This window comes from Purpureocillium takamizusanense, chromosome 12 (genome assembly GCF_022605165.1).
Source record: "Purpureocillium takamizusanense chromosome 12, complete sequence".
NCBI classification, from domain to species: Eukaryota; Fungi; Ascomycota; class Sordariomycetes; order Hypocreales; family Ophiocordycipitaceae; genus Purpureocillium; species Purpureocillium takamizusanense.
In genome coordinates, this window is record NC_063079.1 from 161,480 (window position 1) to 180,169 (window position 18,690).

The window sequence follows — 18,690 nt, forward strand, 5'->3', positions numbered from 1 at the left end:
GCGCCACATTGACCTTGAAGTACCCAGAGGTACAGCGCCTTGTTGACGGGAGACGCACCTACCGTGAACCCGGCGCCCACAGGCTGCACCTCGCGCCTCACACGCCCACTGCCCATGCATCAATCATCAGCCCCCTCAACACCACGTCCCACATACCAGACATAGGTACTCTTCCATCGTCGTCGTTCCCCAACACATCACCCATCGCATCCCACCCCATCACCAGCAATGGCAGCGTAGCCCCCCTCGCTCATCCACCCACCTCGCTCAGCAAGCAAGCACCTCCTCCTCCCGCCATGCCCCGCTCCGACGAGGCCCAGGCCTTCTTCTTCGCCGTCTACTCCGCCGTCCAGGAGATTCCCTACGGAAAGGTCACGTCCTACGGGCACATTGCCAGGCTCGTCGGCACGCGTGCGTCTCCATCCCCAACCCTTCTTCTTCCTCCTCTTCTTACCTCTCCTTCCTTCTCCTCCTCCTCCCGCTTCTCTGTCTGCGGCCCTTTCCCATATGATGCGTGATGTTGCGTACTCCCCTACCCTGATGTCACGTTTAGACCCCAAGGCATGAATAGAACCTCCATCGTTCAACCCTAAAGACACACACTCGCTCACAGGACGTAATAAACCCCACAACTGACATTCTCACGCACATCATCTATCACCGGACAGCCCAGCGCCCCCGTCAGGTCGGCGTCTGCATGAAGCACCTCCCCGCCGACCCCTCCGCGCGCTTCAACAACTCCAACGTCCCCTGGCAGCGCGTCATCAACGCCAAGGGCATCATCTCGCCACGGTACGTCTCATCCCATCACATGCCCACCATCGTCCCCTGCATTCAGTCCCAACATTTCATCTCACCACCTTCCACCACTCACCCACTTACCCACTCACTCAACCCACGAACATCCATCCCCATCCCCATCCCCATCAACACACCAACTACACACCCGCTAACCTCCCGTTGCCCCCTCCACAGCTCCCAGCCCGAAGGCGCCCGCAACCAGGCAGAGGCCCTCCGCGCCGAGGGCGTCGATGTCGCCCGCGGCGCCCTCGGCGAGCTGACGGTCGACTTTGACGAGTACGGCTGGTTCCCCCGCGCCTTGCCCTCGGGGGGCGATGGCGGCGCTCTCAGCAGCGACGACGACGACGGCGGCGGCGGCGAAGAGGCGGACGAGCAGGTCTGACGGCGGGCAGGAAGCACCTAGCGGACGTGCCTTATCCCCTCATCTTCCGTGACCCCCGCGCAGAGAGAGCACCCGCAGAGCAAAGAGGTCATCACCATCACACTAAAATAAGTGCAAATGGCACGAGAGCGGCACCATCTATCAAGAAGCAGACGAGAGAAAAGGGTACAATTGACCATGTTCGTCACACTCATAGGCAATCTATACACACGGACACTACAACTGCTCTCTACGCATATTCAAAGCTCGGCAGCTTCTCCTTCCGTCTTTTCCTCACCCACGCTTCTCAATAACACGCACGCCCGCTAAACCGCCACCCGTCCGTCTCCTCCCTCCTCTCACTCCCTTTGTTCGCGCCCCCGGCAGGGTATGATGATTGTATGTACGTGGTATTTGTGCCCGTCCACGCGACAGAAATATACGGCAAAGCAGTCATTCTCGCCCCAACTCCTAGCCGGTGCTTTGGGAAAATCCGACACGTGCCAAAAAAGTCGTTCGTCAAACATGGCGGGCGGCGGCGGCGCGAGCCTACCGGCCGCCCAGAACCGAACAAAAAAAGAGAAACGGAAAGGTGAAGAAAAAAAAACACCAGAGACCGCATTGGCCGTGAAAACGTAAACGTGTGCGACGTGATGTGAGCCGCGCCCACGGCGTCGACGACAGTGGGGCAGAGAAACTGAGAAAGAAAACAATGCCCGCAGCCCGTGTACCCTCATTCCGCGACGTTGTCCTTGCGCGACGTCTTCTAGATGCCGCTCAAGCCCTCCTAGAAGCAGTTGAGACTGCCCTTCTTCTTCTTGCCCTTGTTAATGGCGTTCATCCTCTCCTCGAGCTGTCTCCTAGCAGCTTCGGCCGCCTGTCGCTTCTTTCGCTCCTCTTCGACCGCGTGCATGCTCCACCGGTGGTCCTGCTGCGACTCGGGCGGCGGACGCTCCCTCAGCTCCTTGACCTCGCCCTCGAGCTCCGAGGCGCGCTTCTTCCACGCGTCGCAGTCGGCCTTGACCTTCTTAGACTGCTTCTCGAGGTCCGTCAACGCCTCCTCCAGCGTCTGCGTGAGCTGCCGCTCGGCGAACAGGTGCTTCTCGATGGTCCGGATCCTAGCCTCGTGGTCCTCGGTGAGCTGCGAGATGTTGATGTTCTCCTTGCTGGCTGGCCGGGTAGACGTCGGCGATGTCGGCACCCCGTTGGTCGGAGACGTGCTTCGCGCCGCCGCGTTGGGGAGAGGCGGCAGGGGGATGGCCGGTGGCGGAGAAGGCAACGACGCGTGCGACGCGCTCTTCCGGATCGTAGAGTTGGAGTTGGACCGCTTCACGTCGCCCGTCACGGTGGCTTCCTGGTACTTGGCCTGGTTTTCCCCATCAGCAACTGTCTGTTGACGCCCGCGCCTCCCGAAAAAGGGACCACTTACCTGCAGGGAATTGTGCTCCTCACGGATTGCCTCCAGTTCCGCCTGCAGCTTAGCCCGGGCAGACTTCAACTCCTCGAGCTGAGTGTTGCGCTCCGTCTGGAGCGTGCTCAGGCGGTTATTGGTCAGCTGTGCCTCGTCAAAGTTGTTCTGAAGCTGCTCCTCCAGCTCCTCCACCAGGCGACTGTGCTTCTTGTTCTTAATCTCGAGATCCGACATGCGGTGCTTGACAAACGAGATTTGCTCCACCACTGTCGTCGGCGCCTTGTCCTTTTCCTCCGCCAACATGTCCGCCAATGCCGTCTTGGCCGTCTCGAGGTCACGCATAATCGTCTCGTTGATCTTTGTGAGCTCGGCAACGTGCGACTTCATCTCGCCGGCTTTGGATTGCTCCTCGAGGAGCGCCTTTTGCGCAGCCGCCAAGGTTTCAATTTGGCTCGCGAGCTTTTCGACGCTCACGTCCACCCCGAGGGCGGCGGCGGCCAAAGACGCGGCGTTCATCAGCTCGCTCCTGGCCTCGGCGAGCTCGGACTCCAGCTTCTGCACAGACTCGGCATGCTCCGACAGCAGAACCTCCACTTGTTCCTCGTAGCTCTTCTGCTCCAGGGTCTTCAGATCCGCAAGTTCCTTTGCATGCTCCGCCTTGAGCTTCTCGAGTGCCTCCTGGTGCGCCTTGGTTGCTTCGCCATGGGCCGCAATTTGTTCCTCGAATTTGGTAACAAGCGTCTGGTGGCGCGTCACCTCCTCGGTGGCCTCGCCGTGGGCCTTTGTCACTTCCTCTAGCTCAGACTTGGAAGCGGCGTGGGCGCTCTCGAGCTCGGTCACCTTGGCCGCATTGCTGTGGATCATGGCCTTGTACTCGTCGATCTCGCTGCGGAGGAAATTGACCAGGTTCTGGTGCTTCTGCTCGACTTCCTTTGCCGCCTCGTCGTTCTCGGTGCCCGTCCTGTTTTGCAGCGTCGCCATTTCCTGGTTCATTGCAACCACCTGCGCCTCAAGCTGCTCTACCGTCGCTCGGAGCTCAGCTTCTGTCGCCCGCATTGAGTCGAGGACAGACTTATGCTTGTCCTCCAATCCGGCAAGTTCCGTCTGCAACTGACCGAGCTTCTCGCCATGCTCCTCCCGCTGTAGCTCTTCGTCTAGAGCAAGCACGGCGTCGCTTGACTCCTTGGCGGTCGCAGTTTGTTCCACGGATTTCCTGAGACTTTCTAGTTCCGATGTGAGCTCCTGTTCCCTGGTGGCGTGGGCCTCGCGCAGTTCTCGGAGTTGTTTCTCGTTTTGCTCAAGCTGGTCACGGAGCGTCGCGACCATGGACATGTCCATGGGGCCGGCCTTCAAGCTGGATCGCTCGCGGGTCAGTCCCGAAATGATGGTCATCTTAGTCTCCATCTCCTTCTTGGCTGCCGCGACGTCCGCCTCGAGCTCCAGGATGCGCTCGCTGCGAGAGTGAAGCTCATGCATTGCCGCGTTGATGTTGAGCTCAAAGTTCTGCATGACCTCGGGTTGTCCCTCGAAATTTTCGCTGGCAATGTTGCGCAGGGACGCAAACGAGCGGTGCGCGCGGTCAATCACCATCAGGGTTTGGCTCGACTTGCGACGGATGATGGGCGTAGACTGGCGCGAGGGCATCGCCTCCCTCTCCACGGCTCTGGCCTTGGAGACCTCTGTCTTGAGTTCTTCCACCATGTCCAGCGTCTCGTTGTGCTTTGTTTGAAGCGCAGCATACTTGCTCAGCAGCTCCTTCTCCGCAGCCTCCTTCTTGTCAGCCAGGGTGCGCAGCCGCTCAACCTCTTGCGTCAGCAACTCATCGTGGCCCTCTGTAAGGTCTTCGGTCGACACGGCCGGCTTAGTGGTGGCGGTTTCGTCTTCCGATGTCACGTCGGCATTCGATGTGTCGGCGGTCGCAGGCGATTCCAGGGCATATGACAATTCTGACGAGAGCGACCGCGACGTCGACGACCTGGGCCCGTTCTTGGTGTCCACGGATTTGGCGTCTGATGCGAACGAGTCTGGGCGAGCATTGGCGTCGGATACCACTGAGATGACCGAGTCTCGAGCACGACTGGGATGGCGAGCTTCGTCGACCGCATCCTGGAGCGCGGCAAGGGCGCGCTGGGCCTCTTCGTACTTGGCATGGAGGGTTGAAAAGTCGTTGAGGGTCGTTTCGTGCTCCACGCGCAGGTCGAAGAGCTCCTGCGTCACGCTCTCTAGCTTGTCGGCAACAAACATGTTCTGCGCAGGGGTTTGGCGCGCGGCCTCATCGGCAGCTTGACCGCCCATATCTGGTCTCTCCGTCATTTGGCTAGCGCCGTCGCCGGCATCCTCCTCGAAAGCCTCCCCCTCGTGCTCCACGTCGTCAGGGACCTCGTCGTCCTCGGGAATTGGTTCGTCCAGCTGACTTGCGCGGCTGACGTGCGACTGGCTGCGCGACCGGTTAGTCGAGACGCGTGCACGAGGAGCGCCGTTGGTGCCTTCGTGATCTTGCTTCTTGGCATCGTCGACGTGGTCAAGCTCATAGAGTAGCGCGTCGAGCTTTCCTAGACTTCGTTGCCGCTCGACCACTTGCTCCAGGCGATCAATCTCTCGTTGCATTAACTCCGCATCTTGATCCGCTTCAGCCAAGCGCTCTTCGAGGGTCGAGATGTAGTCCTCGCACGAGGCCTCATTCTCACGGACACGGGCGATTTCTTTGCGCAACTCCACGATGATTGTGGCATTCTTTTCCTCGCCGCTCGTGTGCCCGTCTAGCTTTGCCTCGAGGTCGTACAGGTAGTTCTCGGTGCTCGCTTCGCGGTCCATGAGCTTTTGCAGCCGCGACTGCAGCTGCGTGTTGATCGTCTCGGCATAGGCACACTTAGTCTCCTTCTCGAGTAGATTCGTCTCCGTGCTGGACAGCGTGGCGCGGGTGTTTGACAGCGATTGTTCGAGCGACTGTATCGTCTTCTCGTACTCGAGGACCACCTGCTCAACGGCCTGGGCAAACGAGTTGGAGCGGTTGAGACGGTCGGTGGCACTGTCGCTTTCGGCCACTCCATTGGCCTCCGATTCGCTTTCCCTGGCCTTGGCCATTTCCGCAATTAGCTTCGCATGTCTGTGACTCAGTGTGCTGTAGTTCTCCTGCACATCTAGCAGCTGGTTTTGCAGCTCGGCTTCGCGCTCGCTCTGCCTGTCGGTTCTGTCATTAGCAGCGGGAGCCCCGCGACGAGGGCTTCCTCCGCGGGTGGAGGCGCTTCTGATCTGTTCTCGAAGAAAATCGACTTCGGCGCGTAGTCGCTCGATGATTGCCTGCTTGTCGCCCTCCTCAATCTGCTGGATGCGCGGTTTCGACTGGATGGCTCGCGCGCGCTGGGCGTACTGGACCGTATTCAATGTCTCGCTGAGGTGAAACTCGGCCGGTGTCACGCAGGCGATCATGTAGGTAATGGCATTGCCGCCAAGCGAATCTTGCAGCAGCCGGGTAAGTTTGGAATCGCGGTACGAGACGTGGGACCCAGATTGGCGTGACGAGAGCTGGCTGATGACTTTGCCGAGGGAGGCCAAGCCGGCGTTGATGGAGATGCCTTCCTTGGCGCGCTCGCCCTGCGCGCCCGTGTTCTTGAGCCTTTCGCTGCCGGCGAGATCGACAAAGTGAAGCTTGCTGTCGGTGGTCACGGAGATGTCTTGGCCCGTCATGGCCTCGATGGGCATCGAGAAGCGCTTGTTCTCATGGGCGGCGGGAGTCTGAAATTTGCTTCGGCGCTGAACGAGGTTCAAGGAGAAGACGGCGTGCGAGCGCGACGACTTGGCATTGATGGCGGTGGCATCGGTCTGTCGAATGGTCGAGCCAAAATTGAGGGCGCTCATCAAATCGTCAACGGATTCGATGTCGACCTGGTGGAGGCCAGTGAGGATGATGTTGCCCTTTGTGTCTTCACGAATGGCGACGTTACTGCGCTCGTGAGCGGGTGTGGCGTCGGGGAGGAGGAGATCGCGGAGCTGCTCATTGTAAATCTCGACGTAAGTGGCCTTGAGGGACCAGGAGCGGTCCCCGAGGACGTTTTGCTGGCCGTAGCCACGCGGGGCACGAAGTTGAGACATGGAGTTGGACATCCTGTTCGGGTTGGAACCAGCCCTCCCGGTGCGGGGCGTCTCGAGCTTCTCGAAGAGGGCCATGGCGGCGCGAGGAATGACGCCTGCAACTGGAGTGTGAGCGGGCACGAGGCAGCAGGAATGCGGGAGAGGTGGGGAGGGGGGGTCCTACCCATCAAGTCTTCGTCATGCTGCTCGCTGGGGCCTGATGTTCCCATTGTATATGATTTGCCGGCGCCAGACTGGCCGTATGCGAGCAAGGAGACATTGTAGCCTTGGGTGAAGGCCTGCACAGAGTCGGAAAGGTAGTTCCAGATGCCATCTTGCATAACCTCGGGGCTGAAGACGCGGTCGAAGACGAAGAGCTTGCGGCCCTGAGGAGAATCGATGGCGAGGCTCGTGTCAGACGTGGTCTGGACCATGGAGCGCTGGAAGCGCTGGGGGATGAGGTCATAGCCAGGGTCGTCGGGCTGGAGAGGCGGGCGCACACGGACAGCTGCGAAGGTTTGGGGGGTTAGCCGTGTGTTGAAGAGGCGCAAGACGGCGTCCTGACCGGCGGACTGTCGAGTGGCAGCGCGTCACGAGGGGGAGAAGACTCACCAACTTTGACAGCCGTCCGACTGTCGTCGTCGGAGGCGCGGCTGCCATTGCCAGGCTTGCTGCTGATACTCATCCTGCTGGCACTCCTAGGTGCAGGTCTTGCGATCGCACTCAGGGGCCGCTGAGGCGGGTTTATTGGAGAGGCCGGCGGCGAGGATGCCATGGCCGCGGGAGAAGGCGAACCCAACGGCGACAAAACGGCTGGTTGAAATTGAGTGATGGCACGCACAGGCAGACGATGGGGTTCGCACAATGGCGTGTGCGCATCCGCAATGCAGTGCGGTCAACTTAACGAGGGCTTGGCCACGATGCGCTCCCTGCGAAGTCGGCGGATGGGGTCGGTAGGCGAGATTTTGCAGGGCCCGCCGCCGCCCAGGGTTCCTACGTGTTGCTCGCCGATGCCGTGACGGCGGCCAAGAGCCGGTGACTGGCAGTCGGGACGGGGTGCGCGGAAAGTATGTATCCGTGATGTGATGCTGTTTGGAGAGCGAGCGGCACAGGGCTCGTCGTCGTCGTCGATCGTCGCGGGCGGCTTCGCTCTGATTGCCGGGGCAGCGGGCGTGAGGAGGAAGAGAGCGATTGTCGTTAGGAGCGACAGTGTCTCGCCGTGGTGGACGTGCGAATCGTCGAGGCGTGGGCTTGGCTCAAGCTTTTGGGACCCAAGGCAAAGAAAGAAATGGGGAGCCAGAGAGGGACCAGAAGAAGAATGGTCCGGGGTTTGGCGTTGCGCTGGCTGGGCAGTGGAAGCCAAGTGGGAAAGAGAAGGGGGGGGAAAAATAAGACGCCTTTTTGGGGGGGCCAGGGTACCACGGCGGGTGGACGGTGCGCGCTGGCGGGAGGGACGGAGACCTTGGCGATATTTAATTAAACAAGCGCCCAGGAAGTATCCGGGGTCCTGGAAGCAGCGCGCGGCGTCTCCAAAACGGCGCCACTGGCCAACAGGGGGGAAGGGGGATGGAGCTGGAAGGAGCCGGGGGGGTGGAGGTGGCTTTGAGGGCCAAGTGGGAACTGGCTGGCGCTGTGGCCGGGGATGAACCTGGCAGCCGTTTGTGGCGGATCAAGACGGGCGGATAGACGCACGTGTTTTCCGGGGGGTAGGGGGGTGTTCGAGGAGGGACCGACGGGTGCGCGTTGGCGTCGGGTGGGTGTCGTGCGGTACGTTTATGTGAGATGGATGTCAAACGGCGGCGAGATGGCGCGGACGAGGAGAAGCGATGTTGAAGAGATGCAGCCTGGCGGTTGCGGTGGCGGCGCCGAGCAGCAGCCGCAGTGGGTTGTGGTTGTGGTTGTGGTGGTGGTGGTGGTAGTGGTCGGATCCCATTGAAAGGGGTCAATTGATGCGAGGTACCTTGCTAAGACAGCGACAACACAGTACTTGGTCTCGTACCTGGGCCCCAGCCCAGAAGTGGGAGAGGAGGGGGGCAGGGGCGCTGAATAGGGGCCAGCCATAGAGGTAGGATGTCGCCAGACTCGCCTGATCCGGCACAGCCCAGCGCTTCAGGCTCCTCAGCCAACCTCCGACGCACTGGAACTGGCCCGGGGGGGTTGAGCGAGATCAGCCCGGGTAAGGTATGGCAGGCTCCAGGGCACCCAGTAAGGTTGGCACTGTCAGTGTCCGGGTACCTTGCCTTGCCTGCTGCAGGCACGGTCGGTACCTGGGCGCGCGGCGATAGGGTTCAGCCATCCCAGGTACCGCACCGCACCGTCGGGACGGGATACCTCATCAGGTGAGTACTGTACTGTAGTTACCACCTCAGCGCGCAGTCTCAATCCCTTCTGCTACCTCGGTACGGAGTTAGTAGGTTCAGCCTGCCGAGGGCACCCCCATCACAAACACAAGTGCAGGCTGCGCAATCGTGCGCCCCTTGTCAAGTACCTGAGGTATCTGTATCTCGGTAACATTGAACGTATCACTGAAGGTGCCTACCTAAGTACCTACCACCTAGGGCATCTGCACAGGCCCGGGCACGGATGCGCCCTGCCATCTCCCCGTGGACGCGTAGGTCTGGCGACGAAGCGGCGAGGATTGATCCATGTCAGAATCCCCCCCCCCCCCCTCGCCGCCGCGATGGGATGCCCCGTTGAGCTGCCTCTACCTAATAAGTAGCAGTGGGCACGCTCCGCCGAGGTGAGGGAGGTGAGGAGGTGCGGTGCAGAATGCAGTGCAGGTGTAGCACTGCAATGCCACCACAGTGCAGTGCAGTCGGGTGCAGGATGGATGGAACCTGATCCGGACGCCAGGGGCTTTGGGCCACAATCTACAGTGGCATACCTGTAGTCCCTGTGGTTGGACAGCCTGGAGGCGCTGGAGGTGAGATGTGGCGGCATTCATCAATGCGTCCAATAATAGTAGCTGAGCCGTCAGAGACACCTCAGACAGCCCAGGATGCATTGTGGCAACCGCCCGCGCAGCCACTGGCACCTTCAAACCTCAGCCAGGCAGGTTGGCAGGGCAGGGCCCTCGCGTCGTCGTTCTTGCTCGGTGAGCCTTGGTCTGTCGACAAGTCGACCTGTTCTTCTTTCACCCTCTATTAGCCACCCCAGGTGCGCCCGCCCGCGACGCAGCCCTCAGCTGCGCGCATTGCACGGAATCGGAGCCCACGGAATCGGAGCGTCGACTCATCGGCTTGGGCGAAAACACAATCGTCATCGACTGGTCCTTTTTCGCACAGCATGGCGGTTCCTCGGCAGGCAGGCAGGCAGGCAGACACCTACAACGGTGTCGCAAGACGATCGCTTTCGAGGTTGGCTCGTGGGCAAGACCCCTGGTCAGTACGAAGTAGGTACGTATCGCCCACACCCCGCTTCTAGCCCTCATCCCTCGTCACTGATGACAGGCTTCCTCTGTCTCTGTCTCCGTCTGTCTCTACTGCTCTCTCCTTTGGAGTGCGTCGGTGCCGCTCCCACCCCATCGCGACCTCCAACTGCCCGTCACCAAAGCAAACTGTTGATGCGGCCGACCTGAGCGCAGACCCTGCTGCATCCGCATGCCGCGTACGCCGTCCCGTGCCGGGAAGAGGGGACTGCCTCCTGAGACTGCAGCTGCGAGCCCCTTCGCCTACGGCAAGCTGTAGGGTCCCCAGGCAGCCTCCCACACACGCCCCCGGTCGACAAAGATTCGAGGCGCGGGCGGGCCGACTAGACTTCACTTGCCCCTGAAGGCCCTTGCTGCCGCGTCCGAGTAATAAGTCGCCTTGCCTTGGATGTCTTGGATGTACGAGCTTTGGCTTGCCTTGGTCGCGCGATACCTGACCATGATGCTGGTCGCCATCTCTGGGCCGATTCGACACGCCACGCAATGCTATAGTAGACGTCGTTGCTGGCCTGCCAGAGCGAGCACTTGTATTCACAGCAGAGGACAGAGCACGAGGAAGCTCACTGATAGTTGACCAGCTACTGAAATAAGTCATACCACCCTAGTACCGGGTGACGAACTTGAGGCAGCTCCAACTACCTAAGGTACTAACCTTGGTGGGCACTAACGCAGCGGCCCATTACGTCGGGAATGATGATGAGACGAACTCGCTTGCTCCCGTCGCCCCATATCGCGACCACGCCTCCTCGTCCCAACACCTGGCCCAGGCCAGCGGGCAAACAAAGAAGCAGGCCAGCCGACGGACTGACAAACAGGGTCGGTCGAGCGGCTGCAAACAGCGACCGCATCATGATGATGGATGCAAGCCAGTCGAAATGCCACTGTCACATGCGGCCCCTGGCAGGTGGGCTGGCCGGCGCCAGTTGCCATCACACCCTCTTCCATCCCTCGACCTCATGCCATTCATCCATCCCATGATGCATCCTGGCTCAACCCTCGACTGCCAGAAAAAGCAGGGCCATATCCCATGAGGGGCTAGCGCGGCGAGGCCCAGGCGCCTCAATGCAACGGGCCCCACCACGAGGCGCTGCCGCGCTACCGACGGTAGGGTAGGAATCCCAAGTTGTACGAAGGTCGTGCTGGGTAGGTACGTTTGGGATGCTGCGGATGCTGCAGCTATACGGTACAGGGCTTCCTCGTTTGACGACATCACGAAGCTCTGGCGGCTGCCTGGTCCTTGTTCTGGTACAGTAGTATCGCGATCCGCTGGGCAGCTGTGGGTGACACTTCATAGCCGCGCTGCATCCACGCCGACCAGCCACGGCCAGCGCAAGATGCTCATGAGGGTTGAGAGGCGAGGCAGCTCATAGCCTTCTCTTTTGGCGACTGACTAACACGGGGCGCAGTAGCGACTGACTCCTCCTCTTCCTGCAGATGACTCGGTGTGTCTGCGAATGTCTAGGACACCGATCCTCACTCGGCTCTGGAACAAACGGCTCCGCGTGGCAGCCACCTAGACCACCGGAGAAGACCGACATGGTACTGCGTACGTACTACTACTACGTACTACGTGCGCACGCACATATACACACGTAGCTCAACATCGCCGCAGAGACAAGTAGGGGTTTCTCGCAAGGCTTGTCGTTGACCGTGCGTACCCGGGGCCACGTATGTACTACGACGGCCAGGATGCCCGCATGCTTGCTTGAGCCTGGCAATATCACCAACCACACCCATGACCAACAACAACAATAACAACACAACCAGCACTACCCCCACTCACCACAGACAGCAGACAACAAGCGCGGTGCGAGAAGTGGACTAGTACTCAGGAGGAACTGCCACCAGCATCCATCCGCCCGCCTCACTGCGCCTTGCGCCTTGCGCCGTCTCCCTTTTTTGGCCGCCTCTTGCGAGTTTTCTTCGGACGAGGCGCGAACCGAACCGCCTGGCCAAGTGCCGGGCGTGCGTGGGCTGATGCCCCGCAAGAAGCAGCGGCAGCAGCAGCAGCGGCAGCGGCAGTAGGTCTCGTGTCGCGCGTGAACGCGTCTCGTCTCGGCAGCTGAGCGACCGGGGCCGGGGGGGATCAGGACCCGTCATCGTGTCTTGTTTCGTTTCCCTCTCTCACCTCGTTTCGCATCCTGCGTGTGCCCGGGCGGGCCGGTCGACGCCTCCTTGCCCATATCTGTCTGTCGGGACCTAGGCAAGGAGTGTCCTTGTCGCGTACATGCGTTGTTGTGGACCGGGTTCTCAAGCGATGGCCGACACAGCGCCCGCGGTTGTTGTTGGTAAGGTTGGCACAGTACCGGGACATCTGTTTTGTTTTCCCCCCACCAATGCCATTGCGAACCTCCTACCTTAGGAACCTTACCTAGGGCATGTGTACACCAAGCTTGTGCGTATACTGTACTGTACCTTGCACCTTTGTCCAAGAGCTTCGTCTACCTTGTGCGCCACCGTGTGTCACGATCAACCAGCATTTTGGTACGGATGTACGTCCCGCGTAATCAAGGATTAAAGCGCATACATAAGGTAGGTACTAACGCAAGGTAGGTGGGACACTAATAAGCGTTGGCAGCTGGTGCGACCAGAAAACTGACGAGGAGCGGCGGCTGGCGGTGCAACACCCGGCAATCGGCAGCTGTGTCAAGATCCCCCCCCCCCCCCCAAAGAGGCGGCTGGGCAGAGACATGCACCAGGCCATCTTGGATTCTGGCCTCCCTTTTTTCGGGGGAGAAGCAACTTCTAAAACACACCACGAAGCCAGGAAGCCACTCTCTGATGTTGAACAGCTGCTTTCTGCCGATGCGGCCTACTTACCTACTTACCCGCGAGGAGTACGTATGACCCTCGATCGGGCAGCCCTTTCATGAGATGCAGGACTTCGTACAAGTGCCCCTGCGAGTGCTGCTGTTGTCAGCAGGCGGCTTGGCCTCCCTCACCTTGCCTTGCCTTGGGATAGTACCAATGCGTAAAGTATGCAACGAAGCTTGACAGGGAGAACCAGGTCAGGCAGGCTAACTACCTATCAAGCACATCGGTCCCCTTGGATTGTCATGCGCCGCGCGCCCCCCCGGGTACAGAAGAGGCCGTGCGTGATCATCATGCACTTGCATCGCCGGCGGCCAAGCAGTCACTTGCTTGCTTGCTTTTCTGTCCCGCTTCCCCGTCGCTGGGCGCGCGCACATATGCACATGTCGTACAACGTACCCGCGTCTCTTGGCCTTCTTCAAGGTTTCTGGCAAAAGACTCGATCGCCCACTTGCTGGTCTCATCTACGTACATACAGTACTTGGTAGTACTCTGAAATCTTGGCGCCAACCAAGACGCGAGGGATCATATCTAGCCCAGCCATGAACCACACGTGTCAGAGGAAGGGGGGAAAGGGTAGGGGGTTCCTCCGATGGTGAGGCCGCCACGCACCAGTCCGCAACATGGTCACAACAACCGCGTCTGCGATGATCCCAACTTGGTTGACGTGCTGCTCCGTTTGCAAAGTGGGAAGCCTCCCGGGGGTGTGTATCAAGGCAATGGGTAGTTACAAAGTATCTTCTTCTTTATTATTATTATTCGGGAAGGGGGCTCCGGGGTTGTTAGCGAGCGAGGTGCGCTTTGGCCTCGCAGCGGCCGGAGGATGAGCAGGAGGAGGAGGAGGGGGGGCCTAGGGAGGGCCCAGAGGGGGGGGCGGGCGCCCAAAGCTCCCTGCGGCCGTGCGTGCGCCCGCAGGTGCTCGTCGGGCGATGGCAGAGGCGGCAGAGGCGGGCGGCGTTTGGCGTCGACGTGGGCACACACGCACGCACGCACGCACGCACCTTGCCTTTTCATCTTGCGGCTTCTGTGCTGCTTCTGCCACTGCTGCTTGTGTTGCAGTTGCAGTGCGTTCAAGGGTGCTGCTGCCTGGAGCGATCAGCAGTCAAGTCGTGCTTATAGGCCTGGGTTCGGTGTCACTGCGGCTCCTTTCATTTTTCTCGTCACGCGCTTCATCATATACACTACAACTTGGGGGCGAATGCTCCCCTCCCTGCTGCTACTGCTGCTGCTGCCGTTGACCCTGCCTGCGCATAAACGTCGCCAGGCCCCCAGGTTGCATTCATTCCCGACGACGGCACACGCTGGACAGCGCTCCATCTGTCCGGGCCTCGTCGCATAGGTAGTAGGTACCTACTACGTACGACGAAGGTTGTGCTATGTATATGTAATGCGAAGCCGCTTTGTGTGCACATGCGTACCGACTGCCGCCCGGCAGATGATGATGGCCTTGCGAAGCCAAGCAACCTTACAAAAGACACCGGACATCATCATCATCAATCATCGATCATGCACTACCATGCCCACTGTTCCACGGGTGGGCGCGCAGGTGGGGCTGGGCACGTGACCTTCGCGTTCATAGCGCGATGGGCTGCCCCTCGGCGTCACGCCCGGCGCGATTGCCTACCTAAACCTAAATACGGACTCAGTGCAGTCAAGTGAAGTGCATCCCGGGAGGGCAGGCGCACTCTTCCAGGCCCCTTATGCGACAACCCTTGTCTGCCCGACACTGCAACCGCCACGACACGGATCCAAGATCTGCATCTCGTGCTTCGCGTCCCGTGCCGTCCTACCTACCTACCTACGGCCCCTCCGTCTGCTCGCGAATGGGCCAGCACGCCCCCCCATCCGGACCATGGCGCCGGACGTGATCGACCTCGTCTCCTCGAGCCCCCCGCCGACCTCAAGGGCAGCAGCGGCAGCAGCACCATCGCAGGCTCGCAACGACAAGAGTCACCCTCAGCGGCATGTGGGCTCTCATAAGCGCCCCTCGACGGAGGCACGGCCGCCCGCGGCATCGACTGCTGCCGCCACCGCCGCCGCTGCTGTGAGCGTCACAGCCGTGGCCGACCTGACTGGGCTCTCCGACTTCGACTGCAGCGACGACGACATCGACCTGCTCATAGCCGCGCGTCCGCCCCCGAAGCGCCAGCGCACAGCGTCCCCCTCGCGTCGCCCTGCTGCACAACACGTCACGGCCGCGATGCAGGCCCCGTCGTCTCGACCGCCGCTGATTGTCGGACGCGCCGCTGCCGCACAGCCCGCGCGCAGGGAACTGGAGCCCATTGAGGTGTCGAGCTCCATGGAACAGCCGACGCCGCGGCCAAAGCAGCACGGCGGCTCGGGGGCCATGTCGGTGCTTGCCCTGCCCGTTGTGAGCTCCGATCCCTTCGCAAGCTCCCCGGAGCCGGCTGCTGTACTGTCTACTCTAGGAGCTGGGCGACAGGTGTCACGCGCGGCGGACCTGTCGCCTGAGGTCGCGCGCTCCATGTCCTTGGATCCGTTCGAGAGCTCTCCAACGCGAAACCGACCGTCGCCAAAACAATCCGCAGGGGCTCCCAGGGACTCAGCGCGGGCTCGGGCATGTGTCTGGCCGGTCCCTGAAGAGGACATCGACCCCTTTGAAAGCTCACCCGAGTCTGGCAATGCTCTAGCTGCCACCCATGAGTCCCTGAGCCGCGCCGCGACGCAATCACCCATCTCGTTGTCCCTCGCCAGGACTACTGCTGGGCCACGTTCCTCACGGTCAGGCGCATCCCGGCCCAATCCTCCGCCCCGCGCCTTCACTAGGGTGCTTTCCGAGACAGACGTCATCAGCATTGACGACTCGGACTCGAATGGCTCCGAAGGCAGCGAGTTGGCCGACATTGCCAGCATCGACATCACCAAGCGACCGCTCAAACCCCGGTCCCCTCTTCGGCGCTCCCGCAGCGACAACATCATCGGCAAGTCTCGTCTGACCAATCCAGCGGCCAGGCACGGCGCCAAACCGTCCATCGACAAGGCCGCTCGGGAAGCCGCCAAGGCTGCCGAAAAGGAGCGCAAGAAGCGGGAGCGGGAGCGCAACAAGGAGGCAAAAGCGCGGGAGAAGGAGCGCGCGGCCGCGCTCGCAGAGGTCAACAAGCTGCGGACGGACAAGAAGGTGTCGACGCCCGAAATGATTGTCGACCTGCCAGCATGCCTGGCCCCCGACCACAGGGTGCAGGTCGAGACGCTCCTCGAGGGGCTCGACGTCGAGTTTGCGACCTGGGACAGTGGTGACCATCCCGTCATCAAGTGGCGCCGCAAAGTGAGGAGCCGCTTCGACGAGGATCTCGGGCGCTGGGAGCCGATCCCCGCGCATGTCCGCGACGAGAAGCACGTCCTCACGATTCTCAACGCCAACGAGTTCGTCAGCCTCGCGACGCGGGACGCGCTTGACGGCCACGTCGGCAACATCAGGGACAAGTTCCCTCACCACCACATCCTGTACCTGCTGCAGGGAATGACGCCCTGGATGCGCAAGAACCGGAACCTGCGTAACAGGCAGTTCACCTCGGGCGTCCGCGCTGCCGCTGTCCACGCGCAGCAGCAGCAGCAGCAGCAGGGTGCCATCCTCTCCTCCTCCTCCGCCACCACTACCGCCGCCAGCAGTCGCGGTGGCCGGTCCACGGCGGCCGCCGCCGCGTACGTGTCCGAAGACATGGTCGAGGACGCACTGCTGCGCCTGCAGGTCGTGCACGACGTCTTCATCCACCACACCGCCGTGCCGGCCGAGACGGCCCGCTGGGTGGCCGCCTTCACGCAGCACATATCCACGATACCTTACCGCCGGCAGAGGGACCACGCCACGGCGGCGGCGGGCTTCTGCATGGAGAGCGGGCAGGTGCGCACGGGGAAGGACGCGAGCGACACGTACGTGCGCATGCTGCAGGAGATTGTGCGCATCACAGCACCCATTGCGTACGGCGTGGCGGCCGAGTTCGACAGCGTGACCAAGCTCGTCCACGGGCTCGAGGCCGGCGGGCCGGACAGGCTGGACAAGGTGCACAAGAGCGCAAACAGGGACGGGCAGCTGTCGGACCGGACCATTGGACCGGCCGTCAGCAGGAGGATCTGCAAGGTCTTTACGGGCCGTGACGAGACGAGCACGGATGTATAAATGTATTATTGTACGGTGGACAAGGAGCAACGTGGGGGGCACTTTTTAGATGGCGATGTCCCCCGTCTGCCTACGGACATGATGAATCACACGAGTACTTATGGTAAATAGAGTAGAGTATAGACGCGACGAATCGCCTGCATGAAGGCGTGAAAGCCGAGATACCTGATTGTAACGCGAGTTAGCATTGCCAGCCAAGACAGACGAAATGAAACCCAAAAATCGTTTGCAGAGTAAATGCTTTGTCAGACAGCGGTTGGACAAAAATTGTTTCCACATTGTAGTTCAGTACAGGTCTGTGAATATTTTCTTTCTCATCACTCAAAGCGGAGGCAAGGACCTCGAGATGCCAAAGGGCGGCAGGGAAAATGTGTCATATAGAACGAGAGAAGAAAAACGTACCATTGGAAACACAGGCCCTGCGTCAAGGCGGCGGCGGCGGAGGCGGTCGAGAGAAGAAGCTGTCTACGGTGCGTTGCCGCTCGTCAAAGGCGGCGCTGCCGATGCCGCCGCGCGTCTTGCGCAGGCCACGGAGGTGATCGGTGCAGTTGACGCGCCGAATGCTGAGCAGCAGCGGAAGCGACGAGTCCAGACACGGAGTAAGCGGGACGGGCGCGCTGCACACGACAAAGTCGAGGTAGCCTGTGTTGCTCCACGAGGGGAGGACGAACGGAGGAGCACCATCGCCTGCGCCGTCGACGACGAGGCCGTTGCGTTGCTGCTCCACGGGCAGGGCCACGGTGCCGCGAGGCAAGCGATCCACGAGCGCTCGGAAGAGAACGCCGAGGATGATGCCGTGCGCGACGACTGCGCAGGAGACGGGCTCGTCTGCATCGCAGGACAGCAACGGCACGATGTAGTCGTCGAGGAAGGCGTCTGCGCGACGCTTCATGGCGACCGTCGTCTCCGCGCCGTCATGGCCAGTACGTGTCTCGGGTGCAGCAGGAGCTGCGGCGCCGGAGCGGAAGCTGACGCCCTCGCGGGACCCGAAATGACGCTCCCGCAGGTCGGGAACCTGCACGACGGGTAAGCGATGATGCCCGTCGCCGCGGCGCTCCTCGTTGTGGGCGTCGCAGATGGCCTGGGCCGTCTTGACGGCGCGGCGCAGCGTCGACGAGAAGACGTGCGCGAGAGGCGGGCTCTCGGCATCGACGCTCTCCGCCAGATGGGGCGCCAGGCGACGGGCCTGCAGGACGCCGTGCGCGGTCAGAGGCGAGTCGCGGGAGCCCGCGTACACGCCAGCGACGTTGTCGACGCTCTCGCCGTGGCGGATGAAGAGGAACCGCATGGCTCGGCCGACGACGCAGCGACGAGACAATGCAGTGCAACGCAGCGTGTCAAGAGAAAGAAAGAGTCGAGAAACGAGCTCGTGACTTCACGAGGGTACAGCAACGGCGAGGGCGCCATTGTGTGTGTGTTGTGCATGCGCGCGCGCGCTCAAGCAAAGAGGCTTGAGTTTGGGAGGAGGGAAACAATTTTTTCAGGAGCAAAGTTGGTGCGTTTTGTAGACGGGCTGCTCGGGTTACGTAATACAAGAGCTGTGTGCAGCGCGGGAACATCGCTGGTGAGGCGGCATCTTTGAACTACCCTGCAACGGCACGTGAACTTCCATTAATCGTCTACGCCAACCTCTTCAGCTCTATTCGACATCTGTACACTATCTTGTGCGC

At 61.1% G+C, this 18,690-nt stretch overlaps 4 protein-coding genes across 4 annotated transcripts; 2 read left to right on the plus strand and 2 right to left on the minus strand.

The window, feature by feature from the left end:
• Positions 1 to 168: 168 nt before the first annotated feature.
• atl1 (Alkyltransferase-like protein 1) lies at positions 169 to 1,750 on the plus strand. Its single transcript, XM_047992000.1, has 3 exons — positions 169 to 411; positions 669 to 792; positions 976 to 1,750. Exons 1-3 carry the CDS (start codon positions 297 to 299, stop codon positions 1,181 to 1,183), a joined length of 447 nt encoding a protein of 148 aa, XP_047848013.1. The 5' UTR covers positions 169 to 296; the 3' UTR covers positions 1,184 to 1,750.
• Positions 1,349 to 8,068, minus strand: JDV02_010269 (uncharacterized protein). Its single transcript, XM_047992001.1, has 4 exons — positions 7,257 to 8,068; positions 6,829 to 7,152; positions 2,592 to 6,760; positions 1,349 to 2,528 (listed from the first exon to the last, which is right to left on the minus strand). The coding sequence occupies exons 1-4, from the start codon at positions 7,417 to 7,419 to the stop codon at positions 1,950 to 1,952; spliced, it is 5,235 nt and encodes a 1,744-aa protein (XP_047848014.1). The 5' UTR covers positions 7,420 to 8,068; the 3' UTR covers positions 1,349 to 1,949.
• Positions 8,069 to 14,346: 6,278 nt separating this feature from the next.
• Positions 14,347 to 17,208, plus strand: JDV02_010270 (uncharacterized protein). Its single transcript, XM_047992002.1, has one exon. The coding sequence runs from the start codon at positions 14,735 to 14,737 to the stop codon at positions 17,018 to 17,020; it is 2,286 nt and encodes a 761-aa protein (XP_047848015.1). The 5' UTR covers positions 14,347 to 14,734; the 3' UTR covers positions 17,021 to 17,208.
• On the minus strand, positions 16,981 to 18,502 carry JDV02_010271 (uncharacterized protein). The gene is made up of 2 exons (XM_047992003.1): positions 17,423 to 18,502; positions 16,981 to 17,185 (listed from the first exon to the last, which is right to left on the minus strand). The coding sequence occupies exon 1, from the start codon at positions 18,306 to 18,308 to the stop codon at positions 17,445 to 17,447; it is 864 nt and encodes a 287-aa protein (XP_047848016.1). The 5' UTR covers positions 18,309 to 18,502; the 3' UTR covers positions 16,981 to 17,185; positions 17,423 to 17,444.
• Between the last annotated feature and the right edge of the window lie 188 nt (positions 18,503 to 18,690).

Excerpts from the sequence above, each read along its gene's own strand:
- atl1 (XM_047992000.1), top strand. The coding sequence starts at position 297 with ATGCCCCGCTCCGACGAGGCCCAGGCCTTCTTCTTCGCCGTCTACTCC. Across the intron at positions 412-668 it reads TGCCAGGCTCGTCGGCACGC|CCCAGCGCCCCCGTCAGGTC; the intron begins GTGCGTCTCCAT and ends ATCACCGGACAG. Across the intron at positions 793-975 it reads AAGGGCATCATCTCGCCACG|CTCCCAGCCCGAAGGCGCCC; the intron begins GTACGTCTCATC and ends CCCCCTCCACAG.
- JDV02_010269 (XM_047992001.1), bottom strand. The coding sequence starts at position 7,419 with ATGGCATCCTCGCCGCCGGCCTCTCCAATAAACCCGCCTCAGCGGCCC. Across the intron at positions 7,153-7,256 it reads TCGGACGGCTGTCAAAGTTG|CTGTCCGTGTGCGCCCGCCT; the intron begins GTGAGTCTTCTC and ends AAACCTTCGCAG. Across the intron at positions 2,529-2,591 it reads AGGAGCACAATTCCCTGCAG|GCCAAGTACCAGGAAGCCAC; the intron begins GTAAGTGGTCCC and ends GGGGAAAACCAG.
- JDV02_010270 (XM_047992002.1), top strand. The coding sequence starts at position 14,735 with ATGGCGCCGGACGTGATCGACCTCGTCTCCTCGAGCCCCCCGCCGACC.
- JDV02_010271 (XM_047992003.1), bottom strand. The coding sequence starts at position 18,308 with ATGCGGTTCCTCTTCATCCGCCACGGCGAGAGCGTCGACAACGTCGCT.